This window comes from Chenopodium album, chromosome 1, assembly GCF_948465745.1.
Source record: "Chenopodium album chromosome 1, dcCheAlbu1.1, whole genome shotgun sequence".
Taxonomy (NCBI): Eukaryota; Viridiplantae; Streptophyta; class Magnoliopsida; order Caryophyllales; family Amaranthaceae; genus Chenopodium; species Chenopodium album.
The window spans coordinates 4,550,931-4,576,573 of NC_137834.1; the positions used below are offsets into that span (position 1 = coordinate 4,550,931).

The 25,643-nt window shown below is 34.7% G+C and overlaps 3 protein-coding genes across 6 annotated transcripts; 1 reads left to right on the forward strand and 2 right to left on the reverse strand.

Annotated features, from left to right (window-relative positions):
- Positions 1-244: 244 nt before the first annotated feature.
- Positions 245-3,876, reverse strand: LOC145640581 (protein-tyrosine-phosphatase MKP1-like). 3 transcript variants are annotated; one of them, XR_014114958.1, is made up of 3 exons: positions 1,391-3,876; positions 853-935; positions 245-664 (listed from the first exon to the last, which is right to left on the reverse strand). XR_014114958.1 is itself a non-coding variant. In XM_081691835.1 (2 exons), exons 1-2 carry the CDS (start codon positions 3,524-3,526, stop codon positions 608-610), a joined length of 2,193 nt encoding a protein of 730 aa, XP_081547961.1. In that variant the 5' UTR covers positions 3,527-3,876; the 3' UTR covers positions 245-607. The 3 variants fall into 3 exon arrangements, 2 of the variants coding, with proteins under 2 accessions (XP_081547961.1, XP_081547968.1); XM_081691835.1 differs by lacking the exon at positions 853-935; XM_081691842.1 differs by lacking the exon at positions 245-664 and having other exon boundaries at positions 674-935.
- Positions 3,877-8,769: 4,893 nt separating this feature from the next.
- On the forward strand, positions 8,770-11,136 carry LOC145574329 (uncharacterized). Its single transcript, XM_081632434.1, has 3 exons — positions 8,770-9,053; positions 9,848-10,145; positions 10,245-11,136. The coding sequence occupies exons 1-3, from the start codon at positions 9,008-9,010 to the stop codon at positions 11,134-11,136; spliced, it is 1,236 nt and encodes a 411-aa protein (XP_081488560.1). The 5' UTR covers positions 8,770-9,007.
- A 5,299-nt stretch (positions 11,137-16,435) lies between these two features.
- On the reverse strand, positions 16,436-21,299 carry LOC145640596 (serine/threonine-protein kinase AFC2-like). Of its 2 annotated transcripts, none has more exons than XM_081691858.1 (12): positions 20,889-21,299; positions 19,872-20,061; positions 19,374-19,400; positions 19,129-19,282; positions 18,933-18,981; positions 18,726-18,840; positions 18,330-18,421; positions 18,043-18,181; positions 17,871-17,935; positions 17,676-17,773; positions 16,927-17,029; positions 16,436-16,833 (listed from the first exon to the last, which is right to left on the reverse strand). In XM_081691858.1, exons 1-12 carry the CDS (start codon positions 20,991-20,993, stop codon positions 16,687-16,689), a joined length of 1,284 nt encoding a protein of 427 aa, XP_081547984.1. In that variant the 5' UTR covers positions 20,994-21,299; the 3' UTR covers positions 16,436-16,686. The 2 variants fall into 2 exon arrangements, with proteins under 2 accessions (XP_081547984.1, XP_081547978.1); XM_081691852.1 differs by having other exon boundaries at positions 16,927-17,032.
- Between the last annotated feature and the right edge of the window lie 4,344 nt (positions 21,300-25,643).

Below are 25,643 nucleotides of genomic sequence, written 5' to 3' on the forward strand. Positions count from 1 at the left end.
TTACCACTTAAAAACAACTCATTCTTCACCACCCTTTAACACTTTATGTCAAGAAAACCGGTTAAATCTATCGTTTTTATAAAATATAAAAAAAATTGGGTGTTAAAAGAACAACCGACTTACAACCCGAGGCGTTAGACAGGACCGGGATATACACTAGTAATTCAATAGATAAGACTGTTAAAATATCATCAATAATTTCTTATGAGGTTATAAGACTATGTTGCCTGACCATAGATGCACATGGCTTAAACTTTATAACATGAAATTTATAATAATCTAATTCGAACTGAGAGGTAATGATATAGTATTACAATTGAAACTACATGTCTACATGCTGTGATTTTATCTGTCTACCAAAGCAAAAAGGGTTCTCTTATTGTACTTCATATGGCTCTAATATGCTAGTCATTAGAGTGTCCAACATTGAGGTATATATATGTTCTCCAGGACCGATATGATTAGGAGCAAATATAATTCAAATTTCCCCTAACATTTCACAAGCAGAGAGAGTAAGGTCTTGGCACTGCCCGGGATGCTCAAACTTCTATTACTCGGGATGCTCAAACTTCTATTACTCCATAATTGGTGAAGCTTGAGCTTCAGGTTATAATTCAAGTTTAGACGTTCTGTGAATATTTTCTTCTCCGGTTTCTCTACTGATCTGCAACAATGAAAGGACACGCGTTAAGTGTCCAATATAAATGTGTCAAAACAAAAAACAGTGGGTGTATGTAAGCAGTAGACTAAACAAGCGGAACTATTATCAGTAATGCATCAATTTCCCAAAAGTTCTCCAAGTATATAGTAAAAAAAAGCACTACAAACTTCCTAATTAGTAAACAACTAAACCTTCTCAACCACCCTCATTTAACTAGATAGCAATTCTCCAACCACTCCAAATCCAATCATGTAGTTGATTGAATGATTCAAACCTAAGATTTCTAAGAATGACAAATTAGCTTATAATAAAGATCAACTTGGCTTACATTACCAAAAAAAAAAAAAAAATGGCTTATATTTAAAAACAGTTTGGTTTATCAAAAAAAAAAAACAGTTTGATGCTAATAGTTCAAGTAGTTGAAGAACACACCCAAGAGCTTTTCTATAGATATCAAAGACGATAAGTAATTGACTATTGTATGAGATAAACAAAACTTCATTTGTTTAAGACCAAATATAACAAGAATCTATTGTTGCAGTCATTGACATCATATCACCATTTATCCAACTTTAATCTTCCTCTATTTTCAAACTTGAAAACTACAGAAATATGTGATAATGCAACTATTCAAGTTTATTGTCATCTTACAAAATTGACATACCCACACAAAAATAAATGAATCATGTAATTTCATTAAATAAACTGTAATTAAAATCGGAAACTTACCTGATCTAACATCAGGACATCTGTACATACTTCACTGACCTCACCATGTTTTGGCTCGTAATGATTTTCACTTTTTATCTCCTCACCCAAGTTAGGAAGAGAAAAGGACCATGATCTAACCAAGGTACTGGAAACATGAGCTGGAGCTGAATCAGCCGTTGCAAGTAACATCAGTGTAGGTGGATTACTGCCCCGGCGTTCAGCAATTGAAGGAGAAGTACCTTTACATGACAAACAGAAATTCGATGGTTTCCAGCCATTTATAGCAGAAAATGCATCAACACGTGATCTTGTATTCCCTTCTTTAAATAGACAATCGGTTTCACTCGAAGCTGAAGTTCTCGTACACAAATGATCAGATAATTCCAACCCCGAAGGTGAAGGTTGTGAAGAAAGGTTAGATGAGTCTGACCAATTTGAAGAGGATGGTGAAAAGGTAAAAGGGCTGGAATAATCTGAAGTGGACGGGGAAAGAGAAGGGGACTTGGAATTGAATGGAGGACTGTTGTTTGGATAAGGAGATAAAGAGTCTGGCGAGCTACAAGGACTAGGTAATGGAAATGATGAATCAGCATGATGAGCATGCTGTTCAAACCCTTCACTAATACAATCTGTATTGGGTAAGATAGATTCAGATAAGCTATGTTTAAGGGTAGACTGCAAAAAGTAGGCAGTGGGGGAAACAGGTTCTTCTCCAATATGTTGGGAGTCAGTTCCACTTTCAAGAACAGATGGAGTATTCTGGCAAGCAATAGGTGACAAAAAAAATCCCTTCATGATACCATTAGCGAATTTCTTCCTCAATCTACCCCATCCATTTTCCCGAGCAGGAAGATGAGTTTCACTCACAGAACTCGACAAAGTAAAAGGAGGAACAACTCCACCGGCAAGTGCCTTGTTGAAGATCTCAAAATCTTGATCGTATTCATCAACTTTTCTATTGCTAACATCACTATTGGCCATGTCTTCATCAACTAATCCACTACATAAAGTCCTACCTTCAATAGACTCTATCACGTCAGTACCTTTGTTCAGAATTTCTCCACTGGAAAGAGTATCCCAAAATTCAGATGGCTCTTCACCCTCCTTTATTGGCAGAAGAGGTCCATGTGCCCTCTCATATTTAATGACCTGCTGAGCAGCCTTCCTCGCATTATTAGACATCATTGAGCTACAATACTTCCCATTCCATACATATATGGCAGAAGGAACATGGACAACAAACGCCCCACGGGAGTCAAGACTACGTTTGCTAGGATGGCGCACTAATTTGGGTACAAGATGAAGGGGAGCATATGGAGAATGTGGAGCCATCCTATACATCCTCAAAATAGAATTAGGACTTATGGGCATGGCATGAACTCTCTTCTGACATTGAAGAAGCTGACAAGCAAACCCCATGTTAGGATTAGTTACTCCTCGAGCAGCCTTCACATACTGGAAAGCATCCTCAAAGCTTTGCCCTTCTTTCCACATAAGATATGCGATGACCAAAGAGGTAGATCGAGACACCCCTTGGCAACAATGGACCAAAACCCGCCCACCTTGCTCCCTAACATCCTCAAAATAATCAAACACATCATAAAGGATACTTGTTATATCTTCTGATGGTCTGTCCTGCAACCAAAGTGTCTTGTACACAAGATCACCCTTGAAAAATTCCGGGCAAACAAACCCAACACAATTGAGCACATGAGTGATCCCATTCTGCCTCAAAACCTCGCGATTTTTAGCCACAGGTTCACTTCCTAAATATATATGTTCCACTACCCTCGAGCATTCCTTCTCATAGAAAGCAAGCTTATCCTTGTTAGATTCAAACTCTCTCCCAGCAACCTCAATTTTCGAACTCCCACTCGTGTTTACACCCAACCCACTTCCAATTCTCCCTCCAGGGGTAGTAGGCAGAGGCCAAACCCCCAGATCATCTGACCCCGCCTTAGGCCACTCCTCCACAGTTCGCCTAGAAATCGAAAGGGGTTGGAGTGGCGGCAAGCAAGACCGAGCTTTATTGCTCGGTTGCGCTCTAGGGTATACAGGATTAGGCTTATTAGGTGATCTATCAGACCATGAAACTGACCTAAGATAAGTTCTCCGGGCATTAGCTTGCCCCTCTTCATCCCCTGCACCTAACATCTCACTAACCCCCTCCCCCCCTAAAACAAATCAACAAATTTCAGACTAATTGATACAAACCCATCTCAGGATTCTTCCTAGAAAGAACATACAACAACTGGGTCCTATCATAAATACCTAAAAAAACATTTTAATAAAATCAAATTATATTTTCTTGGGGGAAAATTATAAAAAAAAAATTGCCCACCTTTTTCAACCTAAAACCCTAGACTTAGAATTCCACGATTCAAAGGAAGAAAAATCTAAATCAGACACAGAAAACGACCCAGTAAAAGGAAAATTAAACATAAAAAAACATTGAACAAGTAAAATCAAATTCTGGGTAAGACGAAAATGTTGAAGAAAGACTTACTTACTTGTAAACAAGTCTACGAAGAATCTGGCAACAAGAAAGAGACGTTTTAGGTAAGATATAATATTAAAATTGAAATGGGTTTTTTTTGTTATTTAATACCCAATTCAGTGAAAATTGAAGTATTTGAGGAAAGAAGAAAGAGGAAATTGAAAGTGCTGTATTTTGCTGACCACCAATCTTTTTCCCAGAAAGTGAGAAGAGAGTGCAAGTAGTGTGTGTAAAATTGATGAACTAAATTGAAACAATTGGATTTGGGGAAAAGGGGAAATTAAATTTAAAAAAATATATATATATTTATTTGATGATCATTGGTTGGATTATATTGATATTTTGATTGGATTTATTGACTGGTCAACTTTCAACATCTTTACTTGATCTGACGGTGCTAGTTTTGATCCCAATTGTAGCCGCACGTTCATTCTTAATGTTAAGTACTACCGCTTACACAAGCAACCATTTCAATTTATGACTTAAATATCTTGCCAAAAATCGACTCTGGATTTAATTTGGATTTAGATCCTATTCTCTTCGCCGTAAATATGATCATATAATCCTTTTTAAGCAGAATATTTAGACAGATATTATAGAGTATAAAACATATTCCCGCGCCTCAACCATCAGCTTAAGCTTTTGGTTGAGTTGGTCCACTAACATGGTATCAGAGCCAGCGTGACATAAAGGTCGCGGGTTTGAAGGCCAGCGTGATTTTTATGGTTTTGTTTGTAAATTGATAATATTATTATTAACTTGAAACTATTTTCATTGAAATTAAATTATTTTATCTGAAAGTATTTTTACCAAATTAAAATTATTTTATAGATGGATCTTATTTTAAATAACTTTTTAAAACAAATTTTATGATGAAAATAGAATCAAACTAGATGAAGTCCGTGCGATGCACGGTTTGTTTGAAATTTGTAAAATAATTATATATATATATAAATATATATATATATATATATAAATATATATATATATATATATATATATATATATATTATATGTGCTAAAATTTGTTATATATTTAGATAAAATTTCTGATCTCAAAAAATAATATTTTATATTTAATTAATTTAAACTGGAAAATCTCATTCGCAAATATTGTCTACGTGTCATTTAAATTATTTAATTCTAAAATAAATTAATAATCTCGTATTTAATAGGTTACCATTAAAATTTATTATCCTACATGGCGCACTGAAAAAATTAAATCCTGCGTGGCTCTCTAAAAACTCGGGAAAAAACTCCCCTTTATATATATATATATAATATTAGATTATAGGATTTTTATTAAAAGTTATGATTAATTTTGTATATATGAAATATTAGAAGTATATCAATTATAAAACTTTATTCGACATTTTTATCTTAAAAAATTATTCAAAATTTGCTTACTTAGCATCATATGTGTCACAATAATACTTATTTGTTGCCTACGTGGCACAACACTTGTCGAAATACTGGAATGTCAAATGACGCTTTCTCGTGGCCTGGCTGCGAACCCGACTTTATTTATTAATGATGATATGATATAAGTATTTTGATATTTAGTGAAAATAATTTATTTTAGTAAAATTAAGTTTAGTTCAGTTAAAATACTTTTATTTTATAATTAATAAATCATTAATTTTAAAAACAAAAATAATCTAGATTCTTTATCAAGAAAAAGAAATTTTGATCAGTAAAAATAATTTCAGTTCAATAAAAAAATTAAAAACAAAATTATTTTTAGTTAAGTAAAAAATATCAACTCACAAAAATAAGGTGAAGAAACACATGTCTTTAAGTAGTGTTCAATTCGCCGACATTTTTATTTTGATGCTAGATGAACATACAAATTATAGAGTATTAATTTATAATTTATCTTAAATGAAGGGCTTGTGCTCTTACGTTGAAGTTCAGTTCAGTTCAGTTCAGTTTAGCTCAGTTCAGTTCAGCTCAGCTCAGCTCAGTTCAGTTCAGTTCAGTTCAGCTCAGTTCAGTTCAGTTTAGTTCAGTTCAGTTCAGTTCAACTCCTAATTTCCTTCTCTTATAAATTATTATTTTCAGTTCAGTTCATCTTAGTTCAGTTCAGTTCATCTCAGTTCAGTTCAGTTCAGCTCAGTTCAGTTTAGTTCAGCTCAGCTCAGTTCAGTCAATGAGAACAGCCCCGAACTTTTTAGCAATAAATTAATTTTATTTGACCTTATCATCTTGAATTTTTTATTCGAAGTAGTCCTACCTTAGACTTAGCATAACTTGCTTAACAGTTAGGATTGATTGCATAAATTTTAATTGATGATCTAAATTGAACTAAAATTTAGTGACATACAATCGGTTGTTACAAATTAGGCCCTGTTCTAATCAAATTATTTTCAGTTCAGCTCAGTTCAACTCTACTAAGTTCAGTTCAGCTCAGCTCCTAATTTCCTTCTCTCATAAAATATTCAGTTTAGTTTAGTTCAGTTCAGTTCAACTCTACTAAGTTCAGTTCAATTCAGCCCTAATTTCCTTCTCTCATAAAATATTTAGTTTAGTTCAGTTCAGTTCTAATAAGTTCAGTTCAGCTCCTAATTTCCTTCTCTCATAAAATATTCAATTTAGTTCAGTTCAGTTCAACTCTAATCAGTTCAATTCGGCTCATTTCACTCAATGAAAATAGGCCCTTACTATTGATTGACTAGATAAATAACTTACTCTCTCTTTTCTTGAAAGATGACACTTAGGGCGTGTTCGGCAAAATATAGATGTGAAGGTAGTTGTTAGTTGTAAAGGTAGTTGTTAGCTCTGAATGTAGTTGTAACTGTGTAGGTAGCTTTTAGCTGTCAACAAGCTGTAGCTGTGAAGATAGATAGTTTAAGTATGATTGTTCGGTAAAATAGCGATTGACTAGCTGTTATATAAAAATCAGTATATTATATTAAAATCTATAAATTAAATTTTCAACAGCTACCTCTACTTACAAAAGCTAATATTTCTAACTTTTCATAAAAGCTACCTTTACCACTACTTTGCCAAACACTCACATTTTTTTTTAAGTAGTGGTTTGACCGAGTCAACCCATTAAAGCTACCTAAAAGCTACTCAAACGCTAGCGTCGAACACGCCCCTAGTCACTTACCATTATGTGCGTTCTCCTTTGTATTTTTTTTAAACACTCCTATGTTAGTTATGTTTTAATTATTTCTTAGATTAAAATAATTTTTTTACACATTTTTCTCATAATTATATATATTTTCAATGTAACTATCCTCATTTATCAAAATATTAATCTACTCTCAAAACAACTATTCCTATTTACTAGATTTTTTTTATTATTATTTTTATTTCTAACGTTAGTGTAATGTCTTAATACTTGATATATGTGACATCTAATCATTACTCCATCCGTCACTTTATTAAGAACCTATTTGTGTTTTTTCATGAAAATTAAGGGCCTGTTCCGATTGACTGAACTCAGTTGAACTGAACTGAACTGAACTGAACTGAGCTAAACTGAACTGAACTGAACTTATTAATGAGTGATTTCTAACTACGGATTAGTGATCTTTGATTATTTATTGATTATTTATTACTATACATATGTGTATATACAAATGTACATATTATTATTATTATTATTATTATTATTAATTTTGATTATTATTATTATTATTATTATTATTGTTATTATTATTATTATTATTATTATTATTATTATTAGTATTATTATTATTGTTATTATTGTTATTATTATTATTATTATTATTATTATTATTATTATTTATTGATTATTATTATCGTATTATTATTTCAATTATTATTATTATTATTGTTATTATTATTGTTGTTGTTGTTGTTGTTGTTGTTGTTGTTGTTGTTGTTGTCGTCGTCGTTGTAATAAGAGCTTAAAAGAATGAAATTTGGCTTTATATCATTAGCAATATCATTAGACGTAAATTAAGAGCTGAACTGAACTGAACTGAACTGAAATGAGCTGAACTTAACTTAACTGAATTTCAACGGAAGAGAACAGACCCTAAGAAAGTTGGTAAAATTACACAAGTGCATGTGGGGTTAGAGAGAGATGGAGAGGGAAAAAAAAAAGTGGTAGAGAATAATTGAAGGGAGGGAGAAAAAGTGTTGGAAATTGGTATAAAAAGTCATTACTAATACCCAAAAAGTAATGACAACTCATCAAAAAGTGGAGAATATTCTCAAATAGTACACCCTTAAAATAAAAATAGGTCCTTAATTTTGATTTGTCAAAAATGAATACATGTCCTTAATAAAGGACAAGAGGGAGTACTTTTCATTATCTTTTTCTTATTAACGTCATAAAGTGATTTTTTTTTTTCAGAAGTTAAGATTTTCTTAATAACAAGTAAACTTTGAACTTTTAACATTTCTCTCAATGATAATTTAACTATTAACCATTTTTTAATATAGTAATAATAATTATACAGAAAAAAAATCCCTTGCTGTATGACTCTATATCTCATTATCTCTTATTAGTACTCTTATACTATGCATTACTTGGCCCATTCAAATACTGTTTTTTTAAGGGTACTTAGACAAGGCACAACCAACGGACAAGGCCTTGAAATAAAAAGGGCCCATGTTTGATGTTGGGTAATACGCTTTTGTTGTTTGATGTTGGGCAGAACATGGCTTTTGTTGTTTGCATAGATGAGAAAAAAGGATGAGCTACTTTGGAGTAAACACAAAGTGTAGCATGTACTCGTACCAACTAACATATGGGAGGAAAGGAAGGTATATTGGACACACAAATTTTTTAAAAAAGCGGGTGTTCAATAATGATATTGAATGGCGGATTTAATGGACAAAAAAACTGTCCTGGCACGTGATTTCCAAAATTAAAGAAAAAGAACTTTCTCTCTCATTCACTCATTTATGCTTTCTCTCTCCTCGTTTTTCTCTCTCTAAAAACCAGTTAACTGCGATTTCTCTCTCCTCCATTGTTGCTTTTCGAGCTTTTTCGAGCTTTTTCTCACTTTTCTTTCACTTGTGAAGTTGTTTATCGCTTAATTGTGGTTAGTTTACTTATTTTTTTGAGATTTTTGTTAGTTTAAATTGTTTTGGTTCTTCGATTTTTAGGTTTTTTGATTTTGATTTTGTTTTCGTTTTTTGTACTGTTAGTTTCAGCAATGGTGAAGAAGAAGATTACAAAGAAGGCTGTAGATGCTGAAGAAGGTGTGTTTATTTAATTTTTCATCATTTTTTCGAATTTTCAATTGAATTTTCGCTTATATATGTCGAATTAGTAGTGCATGTTATTTTTTATTGTTTTCTGTTGATTTATTATGCATATTATGATAATTGAATTTCAATTTTGAAGTTATTATGTTTAATTTTGCTTTATTTTATTGTTCATTGTGATAATTGGTTCAAAATTTGATATATATGTGTTGTGGTGTTGTTACATGTTAAACAAATTTTGCATGTTTGTTTTCAGAAGTTTTATTCATTATTCTTCAAATTTTGATGTTAGGTTTTAGTTAGATTATGAAAAAAGTATGCATATCTGCATTGTGTTTGTGTATATGTGTTTGAGTACCAGTAATATGTGCATTGTGCATTGTGTGTGAGTAATATATACATATGTTATTTATATGCATGCCAAAGGTTATTTTATGCTTTGAAAAGGGTCACTTTATGCTGTGAAAAGGGTCACTTTATTCTGTCAAAAGGGTCACGTTTGTATTTAAAAGGGTTACTTGTTGTAGTTTAAAGGGTGACTTTATGCAGTGAAAAGGGTCACTTTATATAGTTAAAAGGGTCACTTTATGCTTGTTAAAGGGTTACTTTTTTATTTAAAAGGGTTACTTGTTGTATTTTAAGGGTGACTTTATGCAGTAAAAAGGGTCACTTTATTCTTTTAAAAGGGTCACTTTTTGCATTTAAAAGGATTTTTTTGCATATATTCTAAATTTTCCCCTGAGTAATTTGTGAATTTGTAATTTATGGTTATCCTCTGTATTAATTAGATATAGGTGGTTCAATAGGTGGATATCGTTATAAATCGCCTTCAAGGGGAAAAGGAATGGGTAAAGAGCCTGCTAAAAAGAACAAGACAGCTCCTGAGAAGGACAAAACAGAGTCTAAAACTGGGAAGTCTAACATTGTGAAGGCTAAAACTGTGAAGGCTAAAACTGTTCCTAAGAAGGCCAAAGCAGAGTCTCAGAAGGTTAAAGCATCTCCTAAGAAGTCTAAAATTGTATCTAAGAAGGCCAAAGCAGATGCTGAATTGCAAGTAGTTTCTGATTCTGATTCTGATACTGTTGTGTAAGTATAAATGTTTTTTGTTTTGTATTTTTTTAATCATATATATCATGATTCTGATTCTGATTCTGATATTGTTTTACTTATATTATTATTATTTAGGGAAAAAAGACCCTTGATTGCAAGGTGCAGACCACACACATTGGAATTAATGATGAGTACTTTTAGTCCTAATCAACAAAAAGCTGTTGAAGAAATAGGTTTTGGTGGTTTATTACATCTGAAATTGAAAACTTTGAATCGTCAAATGCTACATTGGCTGGTTGAACACTTTAATGGAGGTAGCTGCATGTTCACTATTGCTGCTGGTAAAGAGTTTGTAGTTACTAAAAATGATATATGTGATGTCTTTGGCTTGCCTATGAGTGAGATTGCTGTTCCTGAACTTCAGAAGAATCCTGAAGAAGGTAGTGTAGATAAACGTATCATTCAGTCATGGAGACATGATTATGGTCTTACTGAGAAGCAACCTCTACATTTGTCAAAAGTGGAGTCTAGGATGGTTGATTTGGATGATGGTGGTGAAGAATTCAAGAGATGTTTTGTGCTACATGCTATGTCTAGCTTCTTAGCTCCTACTACTAATAGGACTGTTTCATTGAAGTTGCTGAAGGCTGTGGAAAATGTTGATGAAATCAAAACATTTTATTGGTGTTCATATGTTTTGAAAAAATTAAAGAAGGCTGTTGTGAATTATAAGAATGATGAAAATGCTCAAAATGTAAGTGGTTGTTTGCTAGCTTTGCAAATTATGTATTTTCATCGATTAAATTTCCAAGGAGAAAAGGAAAGTAGTACCCTTCCTTTGATTCAACATTGGACTGATGCGAAGATTAAGAAGCGGATCAATTTGGAGATTAAAGCTGGTGATTTTGGGCAGGGACCATTAGATACCCTTACATATCCTGTTTCACAGCCTGAAGTTAGGGATCCTATAACTCCTGTTGTTTCACAGCCTGAAGTGCACCATACAGTTTGGCTCTCATGTATATAGTTTACTTGATGTGCAGACCATGGCTTGTCTTCTAGTGTTACTTGATAAAGTAGGCATTCTTCATTACTGCCTAACATCTGAACAGTTGTTGCCATAGAGTATCCAAACTCCTCTTCAAAATCTCTAAAGAGTGATAAAGTGAAAACCTGTACATCAAAATCATGTAGGTTCATTTAAATTGCCATATATTAGGTGTAATTTATGTAGTTGTCAGTTAACTTTTTACCTGTGCAACATGCTTTAGCATTCCAGAGAGAGGCAATGAAGTGAATGCTATTGACTTGCTACAGGTAAACTCATCATATTTCTCTGTGCTTCTCCAACGATTGGTTGTCTTCTTAAATATGGTATAAAATTCTGTCAAAGTAGTTGTTTTACTTGCTCTGAATCCTATAGCATGATTAGTGCTTTCACTCCTTTGTGACGATAAGATTCCTGCTGAAAAGAAATCTCTACTAAGGGCAGGACACCATTTGTCTTTCAACTCATACACTCTTTTGTACCAAGAGTGTTCTGTCAACTCATATTTCTGCAACATTGCCTGCCACTTTTCTTCGAATTCTTGTTCTGTCACACACATCTTTAAGCACTGGTTGAATGCAAATTTGAATTCTTTGTCTTTTTTAAGAGCTCCAAATCTGGTTATGGCATTTTGCTCCAAATGCCATATACAAAGTCTATGCCTTGTATTTGGAATCACCTGCATTGAAAATAAAGGGGTCACTTTATGCTGTTAAAAGGGTTACTTTATGCACTAAAAAGGATAACTTTATGCAGATAAAAGGGTAACTTTTATGTGAAAAGAAAAACTTTATTGTCAGATCTCAAATCTGTAAGATGTCAATATAAATCTTTTACCTCCAGAATTGCATTTGCCATTGCTTGGTCCTGGTCAGTGAATATTGAAGTTGGTTTTCTATCCTCCATAGCTTTGAAGAAGGTTTGTAATAACCACACAAATGAATCTGTTGTTTCATCCCCAATAAAAGCACATGCAAACATACAATTATGCCAGTGGTTATTTATGCCAACAAATGGAGCACATATAAGATTATATCTGTTGGTTCTGTATGTTGTATCAAAGACAAGAACATCTCCATATATCCTATAGTCTTCTAGCATCATTGAATCTCTCCAAAAGATATTGCAAATTCTTCCTTCTTTGTCAAACTTCACTCTAAAAAAGAAGTTTGGATCCTCTGATTGTTCTTGACTTAAAATGTTCACTAAAGTTTGAGCATCTCCAGCCTCAATTTGTTCCATTCTTAACCTTGAGCAGAAATTCAGGTGATCTACAACACTATGGCCTACATTCTGTTCTCCTCCAGCCTCTGTAGCCATGTAATAGTAAGTGTCCATTGTAGTTAAACCTGAAGATTTCATTGTTTTGATTGCTTCAGTTTTTTCCTTTGTCATTTTTCTTTCAGAACGATGCAAATAATGCCACTGTGGCTTTGTTAGCTCGTGGTTATGCTGAATAACATGAGACACCACCTCAAACTGTCCTTCTTTATTCACTTTTGCTCTTATGCATGCCTTGCAATTTGATCTTGTAATGGCTACTTGTCTTGGCTTTCTTGCTTTTACATTTACATCCTCTTCATCAACCATTTCAACTAACTTTGTTTTCTTCTGACCTGAATGTCTCTTTCCCTCAGCAGAACACACATAGTTTTTCTCAGTTACTATTTTTGTGTGTTGTTTGAATCTAGTTGTATGTTTTCTTATTGAAAATCCCAGTATAGCAGCATGTTTTTCATACAATTCCAAAATTTCTTCAAAAGTTTCTCTTACCACACCAACAAATGATCCTCTAAGATCTAAACCAGAAGCATCAATTGGATTTGTATCTGTTATTTAATACAAACAAATCAGATAATAACCACAGCCAGCATAAAAAAGGGTAACATTCGTGTGAAAATAGGGTAACTTTTAAGCATGAAAAGGGTAACATTTGGACATTCAAAGGGTTACTTTTTGCATACAATCTGAGTGTAACATTTGTGCATAAATAGGGTCACTTTTAAGCATGAAAAGGGTAACATTTAGGCAATCAAAGGGTTACTTTTTGCATGCAATCTCAAAAGTTCTGCATTCAATCTGAGGGTAACATTTAGGCATAAATAGGGTCACGTTTATGCATAAAAAGGGTAACAATTATGTATTCAAAGGGTTCTTTTTAGCATACAATCTCAAAAATTTATAGAAATTACCTTCAGTTGCATTTGTTTTGGTTGTTTGTTCTGAATTTGAATCAATTGATTTATCAGGAACCACTTGATTTTCAGCATTGTGTATTGCGTCTTCTGCATTATCAATTGCTTCTGCATTGTCTGGATGGTTGAATATTGGTACGAATTCATCTCCAAAACAATAAGTTTCTTCTTCTTCTATAATCGATCGATTTAAATCGATTTCAAATTCAGTCTCAACTTGCCTCTGTTTTTGTAGCAATTCGTGAATCAGATTGCTGCATTTTGTTGTATCGAAAGTCGAATTCTCCATTGATGATCGATTTCTGCAATTTGTAAGTTTTCTCACCTTTTTTCTCCTCGATTGATGATCGAATTCTTCTATTTGTGCGTTTTCTCACCTTTTTTCTCCTTTATTGATGATCGATTTCTGCAATTTTTGCGTTTTCTAACCTTTTTTCTCCTCGATTGATGATCGTTTTTTGCAATTTTTGCGATTTCTCACTTTCTCTCTCCTCCATTGTTCTGCGTTTTCTCACTTTCTCTCTCCTCCATTGTTCTGCGTTTTTTTTATTTAGGGATAAAATTCCGTGATTTTAAATTAAGCTATTTTAAAAAAAAAAAAAAAAAAACAATAAAGAAGTTGCACGTGAGAAAAACCCGATGTACAGTAAAAATACTGTACACCGGGTACATGCAAATGGAGTTGTATTGGACATGCTACCTATGGAAGAGTATACTCACTATTTTACTCGGGGTTTTTGTTTTTTTTATATTGTAACGTTTGCACTTTTGATTTGTACTGTAGTTGTCATGTTTTGTGTATGAGCTTGTGAAATAGACAGTCGTCCTTTGTGCAATTCACATTTATTTCCTCTCCATAATTTTTCACTTTTGATTCAATAAGTACTAGGGAAGTATGAATTTGAATTAAACGACACATACACACGATAATAGCCAGTAAAAAAGTCAATTTATTAGGCGAAAACTAAGGTTTATTTTGGTGAAGGAGCACATCAATCAACTTATTTTTTGCATTTTCCTGAGAACAAACGGGAGGGGGGGGGGGGGGAATTTGTTACATTTGAGGTGTATGTTCATGCATTTAGCAATTACTTAATACAATATAAACTTATTTTTATCTCCAAAATCATACTAGAAGAGTAATTTCTATTTTTTTTTGTTATTTTAAAAGGCAATATTCATCTATCCATGAAGAGGATAGAAGACTTTTCCATCTACAAAGTTTACACTCTTCAACATAGAATTAAGATAAGCATATTAAGGCACACCAACAGTAGCAAAAAGGCAGCCAAAGAAAGATTACTTGCCTCCCTTGCTGAACTATTATGTGATACTTTACCTTTCTATCAATCTTCTTCCTCACTTTCAGCTGTTTTTTCTAAGTGACAATTCTTTTTCATTCCTTCACCACCTTAAAACACACTATCTCCTTCTCTTACATTATTTAGCTCTTTACTGCCACTGCTTCGCTATTTTCTTTCACCCCTCTCTCACCATCTATATTCATGTCTCGGTATGGAGACACCAACCCTCATTTCTGGCCCGACCAACCTGATTTTCCGGCACCACAGCATATTCAGCCAGAACCAAGGCAACCTTGGGATGGTCATCTTCATCTTCCTGATCATGTTCAAGGGGTTCAACAGCCTGATAATAAACATTTAAGGCCTCGGCAAAGGCTCAAACCCTTTAATCCACGACCCCTCAGAAGGTTATCGCTGTCCCCAAGCCCCCCACAAAGTAATCGCCCCCAAAGCCCGCCACAGCATCATCACCACCCAAGTTCTCCACCGCGGCAACACCCCATACCACGTTCCCGCCCTGTTGATGTTGATGAATTGATTGTAAGGCCTCGGCATAGGCTATCCCCTGGTCCACCACGCTCCAGATTGTTATCGCCATCAAGCCAACCACAGAGTCATCGCCACCCAAGTCCACCGCGGCAACACCCCATACCACCTTCCCGCCCTGTTGAGGGCCCCCAAAGCCCGCCACAGCATCATCGCGCTTCAAGTCCTCCACCGCGGCAACACCCCATACCACTTTCCCACCCTGTTGAGGGGCCACCTCTGGGAAGCACCCAGGCACGGCCCAAGCCCCACTCACAGCATCCTCGCCCACACCATGTGAGCTTTGAACATGGTGCTCCCCCGCCCCGGGAGAACTTGGTGTACCCTACACCTACCAGTACCAAGCCACTAACATGGTTTGGAGCAGTCTTCTGTGTGATCCTATGGTTAGTCATAATACTAGGAGGCCTCCTGGTGCTCATAATATACCTTGTATACCGCCCGCGGACCCCACACTTCGAGATATCAAGTGCATCCCTCAATGCTGCATATCTGGACCTGGGCTACCTCCTCAACTCTGACATCACAGTGCTTGCCAATTTCACAAATCCAAATAAGAAGGTGAACGTAGACTTCAACTATGTGGTCTTACAGCTATACTTTGACAAGCACCTCATTGCTAATCAATACATCGAGCCATTCTCGGCTTTTAACACAGAATCCAAGCTTGCCAATGTAGAGTTTGTAAGCAGTCAGGTTAGGCTTCCATTGACAGTCACACAACAGCTCATTACACAGGTACAAAGAAATAGGATTTCACTTGAAGTTGATGGAATTTTTCATGTAAGATCAAATTTCGGAAGCCTATTAAGATACTCTTATTGGTTGTATGGTCACTGTCAAATTGAATTGACAGGCCCCCCTAGTGGTGTTATGTTAACCAGCCATTGTAGAACAAAGGACTGAAGCATTCTTAGGCACAGGACCAGATTTTTCTAAAATTTGTTTTTGTAAATTTTTGGGTTTGAGATTTATTTATTTTATCATTCAACCATTAATACAAATTTCCATCAATGGATAGATCTAGATTTCTGTAACAAATGATGCCTTTGTTTTAGATATCTAATTGTCATAACCACATATTCACTACTTTCAGAAAAAATAGGCTCAAGACGTACAGAAAGCTTTCAGGTATACAAGCACAACAAAATTGAGGGATAAAAAAAAAGAGGGTGGGGGGAGTCTAATCACACATCAGAAAAAACTCAAAAATCAAAAGCAGCAGACTGATGCTGAAAGAAAGGTATCAGAATATTTCTAAATTTTTTGGTACTTTCCTGGATTTCCAAGATTCAGCTCAATAAAGCTTCAAGATGAATTCCTCTCAAAACATCCTTTTATTTACAGCTCGCAATGAAGAAGCAACTGCGCTAGAGGTATATCAATCTAATGTTTTCCCACTTTTTAGGGAACCAGAGGATAAATATGCCTAATCTACTACAAACAGAAGAGGATTAGTACAAACGACAACAGTGAGAAACCACTCAGAATCTGTAGCGGTTTCTTGTAAGGAAGGGATGCCTGAGGGCTTCTCTCGCTGTCATTCTCAAGGTAGGGTCATAATGAAGAAGCCCTTGCAAGAGGTCAATCAGATCTCCAGCAGAATGATCCACATGTTGCATCACTAAGTTCTGAAAAAGAAATTCAATTCCCACTTCAGACATTTTTAATCACACTTTTTTCCTTGCAGAGGCAGGGGAAGAAGATAAAGAGGGCATACATACCTGAAGACGAGGCAGTTTCAGAACAGCCTTGATGCTTTCCCTGGAAGTAGCACCTTCAGGCCAGTTCAATCTTCCCCGTCTAATGTACTTCTCTGCATGTCGACTGCTAAAGGAAAACAAAAAGGAGGTCCAAATATCAGTAAAAGATCAAACACATGTGTTTCCATTCAAAGGTCAAAGAAAAAAACAAGGGAATAGAAAGAAAAAAATACATTCCTACGTGTCTTTTTAACCTAACTAAGGCTGGTTTAATCCGCGTATCATCCCAAATAGATTTCCTAATTTCATATATCAGGCTATCAGCTACAAACTAACAAGCTATTTACAACCAATCTAAAGTCAAACCACCTAAATCAATAAGTTGGTCAAACCAGTTAATAAAAACAGGTATATCAATTAGCTACCAGCTAGTCCCCCATTCTGGGGCAAATGAGACATTTTACACATGCCTTGGGATTATCCATTCTCGTGATGATTTCCTGACACTTTCATACACTGTATGCTTTTATCACAAGTTTCTTAAAACAATCCAACCACCAAAGTTCAGGCATATATAAACAATAGCCTTTTAAAATCAAAAGGTGAAATTATGTTAAAATATGATAACCTGACAACTGTTGCAATTCTATAATACTATTAGTCGTCAATATATAGGACTTTCATGTAACCAGAATTTACAGCCTAAGACCCATCAACATAGGGCATAGACATGACAATTGATGACAGAAGTTTCTAAACTGGGCACATACTCAGCTTTTCTTAAGAAGTGGTCTGGCAAGGGGCCCAAAACCCTCTCCATCATGGCTAAATGTTCCAGATTCTCATGTGTTTGGAACAATGCCTCTCCCTGCCAAAAATTTAACAAAGAATAAAAGGGCCAGTTCAGAATTTTGAAGAGTGTATACCAAAGCTATCTCAATAACATTAGTAGTAGCATGGCATACCGAGCAAAGTTCAGCCAAGATACAGCCAACACTCCATAAATCACATGGGTAACTCCATCCAAGCCCTTCATAAGGAAAAACAAGATAAGAAAAGAAAGAGATAAGGGAAATTTTAATAACAACGACAATTTCCTAAATGCTTACAGCAGAGAAATAATGATAATCAGCATACCAAGAATGACCTCAGGTGCACGATAATGTCTAGTAGAAACAATATAGTTATGCACTTGGGTGCCATGAGCTGTACTGCCAAAATCAATAACCTTTATTGCACAAGACTTTGGCAGCCTCTTTCCCTCTCTCATAGTACCCTGCAAAGGAAAACAAGAATTAAGACACAATTATTAGTCCACATCCATCTGCAAGGGCAGAGAAACAGTCAAAATAGAAATCTAGATGAGGAAAGAACAGATTTATTCTAAATGGAAAGATTAAGCAAAAACCCAATATTTATAATACCTTATTATCTGGGATTTTTACATATTCAGAAGAAATAAAAAGTATATTTTCTGGCTTCAAATCAGTGTGGACAAGGCGCAAATCATGCATGACTGCAAGAGGAAACCAAACGAACATAAGGTACCGTAATAATTCCACCTGCTTAAAGACTATAAATTCCACCTGCTTAAAGACTATAAATTCCACCTGAACAAGTAAAAATATAACTACACAATAGAAGACAAAACTTGGTGAAGTTAAAAAGATAGATCATCAAGTACAAGAGGTCAATGTAATCATGTAAACACACGATGTAGAGAGACAGTGCATGCATTCATCAGAATCGTACCGACTATAACTGCTTTAATTAAGAAAAATTACAAAATAAAAAGAGAATTAAGGTCAATAACCACGGACATGCTACACATTCCAAGAGTTGTCTTCCGATCTCGCGAACTAGGTCAACTGGAAATGATCGATAATTGTTTTTCCGAAGAAAATCAAATAAGCTTGGTCCAAGCATCTCAAACACCTGTTGAACCAATCATATTCATCCAGATGTCTTAATCCCCATTTAATACTAAGCTGGGGAAATCATAATATCATAAACAGTTGTATACTTACAATACATATATGGTTACGATAGTCAAACCAGTTTCGTATTTGAACACAACTGCATAGATGAGTTCATTTAACCCATTATCAACACGTTCACCTCAGATAAGCTAAACCTGACAACACCAAAAAAAAAAAAAAAAAAAAAAAAAAAAAAAAAAAAAAGAGAGAACAAAATGGAATAATTATATAGAAAGGCATGTACCCATTAGCATTTCTGTTGTGTCTCCCAAGCTGCTCGAGCACCTCAATTTCTATCATTGCAGCATCACGATATTTCTTGATACTTCGGACAATCTTTATGGCAACTACCTCTCTCAATTCTCTATCCCAGCATTCTAGGACTTGACCAAAGGTGCCTGGACATAAATTACACAAAACAAATATGAGACAAGGGTAGGGATATTATTATAATCATAAATTCTCCTATACGGATATTATAGGACAAACCTTCTCCAATCTTTTTAAGAATCTTATCTGCACATGCAAGTTAAACAAAAAGAGTTAGTATCCATAAAACTTTTAGCTTTAGCAAAATGTATTCAAAAGCCAACCAACTATAATGCATCATTGAATTAATAAAAGCTTCTAAGTTCTAACAATGACATTGTTTCATTTGACTCATAATAATCTAATAATGTTCATAAATTTTAGGAGAAAGATATGCTAAGAACAGAAGAAAAATGTAGTTTATAAAAGGCAGTATGATTTTCAAAAGGCTATTCAGTTTAAAAGCAGAAGCAAACTTTGAAAAAATAAACAATTATGATGTATAGACAACTTTTGAATTTTACTGCCGCCAAGTAAATTGAAAAAGGGTCAACGAATACACAAGCTTGACAGCAAATTTTCCTATCAAAGGGAGATAGGTGATGAAAATAATGCAAATTCCACACGCAAAAAAGAAAAAGAATGAAAGGTATGCTTGATAGCAATGCAGTATATTACAGCGAGGTGTTAAATTTTCTCCAAGCTCAAATATGTAATGCCCATCTTTGTCATCATCGCGCCATGGTGGAGAGCCTTTATGAACATTCAATCCCTTCACAAAATGACTAGGATGCTCCAAATGTACTCTTGTTGGTCCAAAGCTTGTGATATTGCCAACCTCTTGGCCACTATATAATCCTGACTGAGCCTACACACCAGCCATCGATTCATTTCTAACTTACAGAAAATCAATCTATGTTCACACTATGCCAATTTATTTATCCCTCTCAAGCCACACTCATGAAGAAATCACAAGAAGATATGAAAAAACAATGGTTCAAAATGATTAATCAGTAAAAATACAAAGAAACTAAACACAATGCTGCAGAAAGATTCAAACTTTGAACAAATTTATAAACAACTAAGAACTCACACTCACTACACGAAGTTAATCGATAACCAAACCCAACATAGCATCACTACCAGCTCATTATCGTACCCAAATCACGGAAAATAAACACTATAACCTCCTCCCCCAAGGCATCAAGTCATCAACTACTTGACCAAAACTATAACCTCCTCACCCAAGGCATGAAGTCATCAACTACTTGACCAAAACTATAACCTCCTCCCCCAAGGCATTAGCAAAGAATAAATTGCAACTACATAATCAATACTGGGCAATTCATGATAATAGATGAACCCTTGAACCTCCAAACCAACTCACCAAGCTTTCTTAAAAGACCCCCCTCCTCCCCCAACAAAAACCCCATTTAAAAAAAAAAATAATAATAATAATAATAATAATAATTCTCTACTTTCAGCTGAAACCCACTTAGTAGCAACAGTTTTCAAAACTAAATTGCATCAAATCATCAAATTCAACCCTAATCTAGAAAACCCTAATTCCAAACAAACAGAAGCAGCAGCTATCAAGAATAGATGAAATTTCAACACAAATCACATACACAGTAGTAATTAAACTAAGAAATAGAAGAAAAAAACCAAATTAGAGGAGAGAGAAAGAGGACTCACCTTGGAAGATTGTGGGGTTTCCCAGGTCGAAATTCTGGGTCTTTTTCTCGGGCGACGATCCATTTGACTATTAGGGATTTCTCGCATATACTCCATTTCCATCATCCAACAGAAAAATAGAGAAGAATTAGATCAGATCAGTGTTAAGATGATGTGAATTCATGGCGTTTCCTTGCTAAAATTGAATTGAAAACCCTAATTTAGAGACTCTACTGTCTGTATAAATCTGGATGTTCTAAAAGTTCATATCTGGTGACGCTACCGTCATGTGCGGCGGTACACTGGATTCACTCTGTCTCACTTCATCTCAACCGTAGATCTTCATCATCTGATGATGAGGGAGCAAGATCTTTGATATATACCGTTTGATTTTGATGATTTAATTATGTGCTCTTTTTTTTTTTTTTTTTTTTTTTTTTTTTTGAGGAAATTAATTATGTGCTTTTGTTGTGCTCTTATTAGGTTTGACAACACTTTTTTTTTTTTTTTAGGGAAACAGATCTCATAATTAAATTAATCCAAGGATAAGGTATCCATCGTTACATAGGGCGAAACTTCATGTGGACAATGATTATCCCACACTTGTTCGGTGCCGAAAGGAATTATCCTGGCAAGGTGATGGGTAACGAAATTACCCTCTCTTTTAACATGAGACCAACTAATCGACACAAATGAATTACAAGCATGTAAAATATCCCCTAGAACCGAGTCCAAATCTGTGAAGAACAAGACACCCTTCGAGAGACGTTTAACAAGGAGCTGGTAGTCTGATTCTAGAACAATATGCTCGAGTCCACGCTGCCTACCGAGCTTGATAGCCAAATCAATGGCCTTCGCTTCAGCAATTTTGGCAGGCCAGTTGGCCCTGACCCTTCGAGTACCTGCGAAGACCACACTCCCTGCACTATCCCTCGCTACCACACCCAAACCCACCCAACCATCCTCGGCCAAAGACGCATCAGCGTTAATTTTAATCACACCATCAGGCGGTGCAATCCATCTCTTAGGACTCGATGCAGGCTTCGCCCCAACTGATGTGCGAACAATGGAGCTATGTTTCTCCAACTCCTCCACCCAACGAGCTACCCTTTCCAGCTACACAAAATTTGGAGTGATCTTGTTTTCAAAAATCTTCATATTTCGTTCATGCCAAATACAGCGAACCAAGAGAACCCCCTTTTGCACCACTTTCGGGTCTAGCTCACTCCATTGCACAATAAGGTCGCACCAGCTATCCGCTTCTTCCCACCGATTCATAGCAATGCAGCCACTATCTTCCCAAAGCTCTTTCACTAGGTTTGACAACTTACAAATGCATTAAGTAAAGGAAAACACTTTTAAAAAATTAAACAATTTTTTTTTTAATTAAAAAAAAAATTATAAGTTTGTAAACAAAGCTGTTTTTTTTTTTTATTATTATTATTTTTTATTTTTTTATTTTGGCGGTCAGGTGACACGCACCAAAAACACAAATCGGATAACCCTGACCGAGTAACCCCATCTTGACCCGCTACACCGTTCAACAAATTAACACGCACCAAAACAATGATCGGGTAACCTTTAATTGACCAAGTAACCCCTAACCAAGTAAACTCGACTGAGTAACCCTGGCCAAGTAAACTCTGACCGAGTAACTCGGCTACAATGTGTGACCAGCCACATGATAATTTGTGTTTTGTAAATGTAAGAATATAACATGTTTTACTTTAAAAATTAAGTACGGGTTTCTTCAAAAAAAAAATTAAATACGAGTTTAAATACAAGTATAATAAGATCAACATATTATAATTTTTTTTTTTTTTTAAAAAAGGTGAAATTGTGAATACACTTAAACACCAAGAGTTTAACATGAAAAATATAAGTAAAATTTCAAAAAAGAAAAAAAAAAAAGAAAAAAAGAAAGAAAAAAAAACCCTTGTAAATCATTGTCTTTCAGTTGTTAATTTATTTTGTAAAAAATCTTGAAGATATAATAAATGATCCCATAAAATCAAAAAGGAAGCTATAATCACCTAAACTATCCTTCACTCTTATAAAAAGTTTCTATATTAATTTTAGTTTATATAAATATTCTTTATAAAGATTATAAGGGGTATATTAAGGGATGGATGAGATGGTTTTGACTTTCCAGCACCAAGCATGCCTTTCGTCAGGCTCTCGGTGCCTTTTCAGAACCCCAAGAAAAACACCTCAATGCATAACCTTATCAGGTCCAAAAATTTAAATCTAAGTCCAAATTTGAAGGCTATAAATCTATAATACAAATTACGAAGTACATGAAATCGAACCATTTCGATTTCGAGATCAATGTCTAAAGCTAGGGGTGTACGTTCGGTTTTCGGTTTGGATTTAGTCCAAATCCGATCCAATCCGAAATATAATTCGGTTTTCAATTTTCCAATCCGATCCGATCCGAATTTCTCTCTTGATCCATTCCGAATTAAAATTCGGTTATTTGGATCCGATCCGAAAATCCGAATTATAATACATTATTTTTTAGCGCCTAATACAATTATAAAAATAAAGCTTTACTATACATAAAAGTCTTCAAAATCATGATTAAAATAAATAGTTCAATGTCAATTAATTAATTAATTAATACAAAGTCTCTCTAATTTATTTTATGTAGTAGTAAGTATTTGAGCTAAACTTCAAAATATACAGAAATCCATATTTATACAAGCTTAATTTTACAATTCGATTTTCGGTTTGGATTGGATCCAATTAGGGTCAATCCGATCCAATCCGAAAATCCGAATTTCCAAAAAATCTCAGTCCGATCCAATCCGATCCGATTTAAATTTCGAATCCAATCCGAATTATCTTCGAATCCGATCCGAATTGATAATTCAGATTGGATTGGATTGGATTTCGGTTTTTATCCAAATTATGGACACCCCTATCTAAAGCTCTAAAGGCTTGTTCTCATCAGATTATTTTCATTTTAGTTCAATTTAGCTCTAATAAATTCAGTTCAGTTCAATTCAGCTCCTAATTTCCTTCTCTCATAAAATATTCATTTCAGTTCAGTTCAGTTCTATTCGTTCAACTCTAATAAGTTCAGTTCAGTTCATTTCAATTCAGCTCAGCTCATTTCAATCAATGAGAACAGACTCTAAGTGGGTGGTAGGGGATGCATATAGGGGTCATATAATGTTATTTGGAACTATATACATCTTCTAATTAGTCACATAAAGGTCCATTTTGACCTTATGTTACTGAAGGGAGACATTTACATAATTGATAGTTTAAAGACAAAAAATAGAAGTCCTTTAGGGTTTTATAAGTTGGTTTGGATTTATATTATGCCTACCAATAGATTTATAAAATTCCGAGGAGAATTCAGTACGTGTCTATTCCGGAATTATGTTATGTTGGTAATCAAGTGCTACACCAGATGATTTCAATTACTAACTTAACATCCCAAGGCCCTATTAAGGTGTAAAGAATCCTTTATTGGTTATCAAACCCAAACTCACCCCATTCATACTCATCATTAGTCCATCACATTGTTGACATATGCATTACATGTGTGGTTTATGTAAAACCAACACCATTATTTTCATAGTCGATTTTGACTGTTTACAAAAGTTCATAAAATAAAACTTAATACGCAAACTATGGCTTAGTGCACCTGACAACACCACCTTTTAACACCGATGACCCCTCCCTGGTGTACTGTATTACCGATGTCATCATTAGTCAGAGGTAATGCTAATGTGAGTACCCAAGCTAAATTGTGTTGTTAAGGCTAATTTTGACTATTTTGGATCATTATTTTTCCTATGAAAATCAGAACAAGAGAATATTACTCCTATTGATAAAGCTGAAAACATTTATTCCTATGAGAGACTTTCTTACAGAGTACTTCTTAATAGGGGTGTCCATAATTCGGATAAAAACCGAAATCCAATCCAATCCAAACCGAATTATCAATTCGGATCGGATCCGAACTTTAAATCGGATCGGATCGGATTGAGATTTTTTGGAAATTCGGATTTTCGGATTGGATCGGATTGACCCTAATTGGATCCAATCCAAACCAAAAACCGAATTGTAAAATTAAGCTTGTATATTTTGTATATTTTGAAGTTTAGCTCAAATACATAATACTACATAAAATAAATTAGAGAGACTTTGTATTAATTAATTAATGACTTAACGTTGAACTGTGTATTTTAATCATGATTTTGAAGACTTTTATTTATAGTAAAGCTTTATTTTTATAATTGTATTAGGCGCTAAAAAAATAATGTATTATAATTCGGATTTTCGGATCGGATCCAAATAACCGAATTTTAATTCGGATTGGATCGGATTGGATCAAGAGAGAAATTCGGATCGGATCGGATTGGAAAATTGAAAACCGAATTATATTTCGGATTGGATCGGATTTGGACTAAATCCAAACTGAAAACCGAACGGACACCCCTACTTCTTAAGGTGGAAGCAACACAAGAAAGGAGTCTACTCGTGGAAGACATCCAGCGCCAATGCGCCATACAGCCATCCTTGAGCAGTTCAGCTAATCCAAGACTCAGCAAATCAAAATTGCGAGCAAGATCAAAGAGTAGCAAGAATATAATCGTTAACCCATCTCTTCGTATAGATGTTGTTTTGGGTGTTTTTGTCCCTCGGGAGAGTTACAACACGAAGTATGATCCGGTCGAGCTATACCTGCAAAATAACGGAGACTCCGGGTGATTGGAGCTCCGCCTCCGACGGTCAAGTTAGTAACTTGAAAAGGAATAAAGA

Excerpts from the sequence above, each read along its gene's own strand:
- LOC145640581 (XM_081691835.1), bottom strand. The coding sequence starts at position 3,526 with ATGTTAGGTGCAGGGGATGAAGAGGGGCAAGCTAATGCCCGGAGAACT. Across the intron at positions 665-1,390 it reads ATGTCCTGATGTTAGATCAG|ATCAGTAGAGAAACCGGAGA; the intron begins GTAAGTTTCCGA and ends TCATTGTTGCAG.
- LOC145574329 (XM_081632434.1), top strand. The coding sequence starts at position 9,008 with ATGGTGAAGAAGAAGATTACAAAGAAGGCTGTAGATGCTGAAGAAG. Across the intron at positions 9,054-9,847 it reads GGCTGTAGATGCTGAAGAAG|ATATAGGTGGTTCAATAGGT; the intron begins GTGTGTTTATTT and ends TGTATTAATTAG. Across the intron at positions 10,146-10,244 it reads TCTGATTCTGATACTGTTGT|GGAAAAAAGACCCTTGATTG; the intron begins GTAAGTATAAAT and ends ATTATTATTTAG.
- LOC145640596 (XM_081691852.1), bottom strand. The coding sequence starts at position 20,993 with ATGATGGAAATGGAGTATATGCGAGAAATCCCTAATAGTCAAATGGAT. Across the intron at positions 19,283-19,373 it reads TCTTAAAAAGATTGGAGAAG|GCACCTTTGGTCAAGTCCTA; the intron begins GTTTGTCCTATA and ends ATTTATGTCCAG. Across the intron at positions 18,841-18,932 it reads ATCGTAACCATATATGTATT|GTGTTTGAGATGCTTGGACC; the intron begins GTAAGTATACAA and ends TTGGTTCAACAG.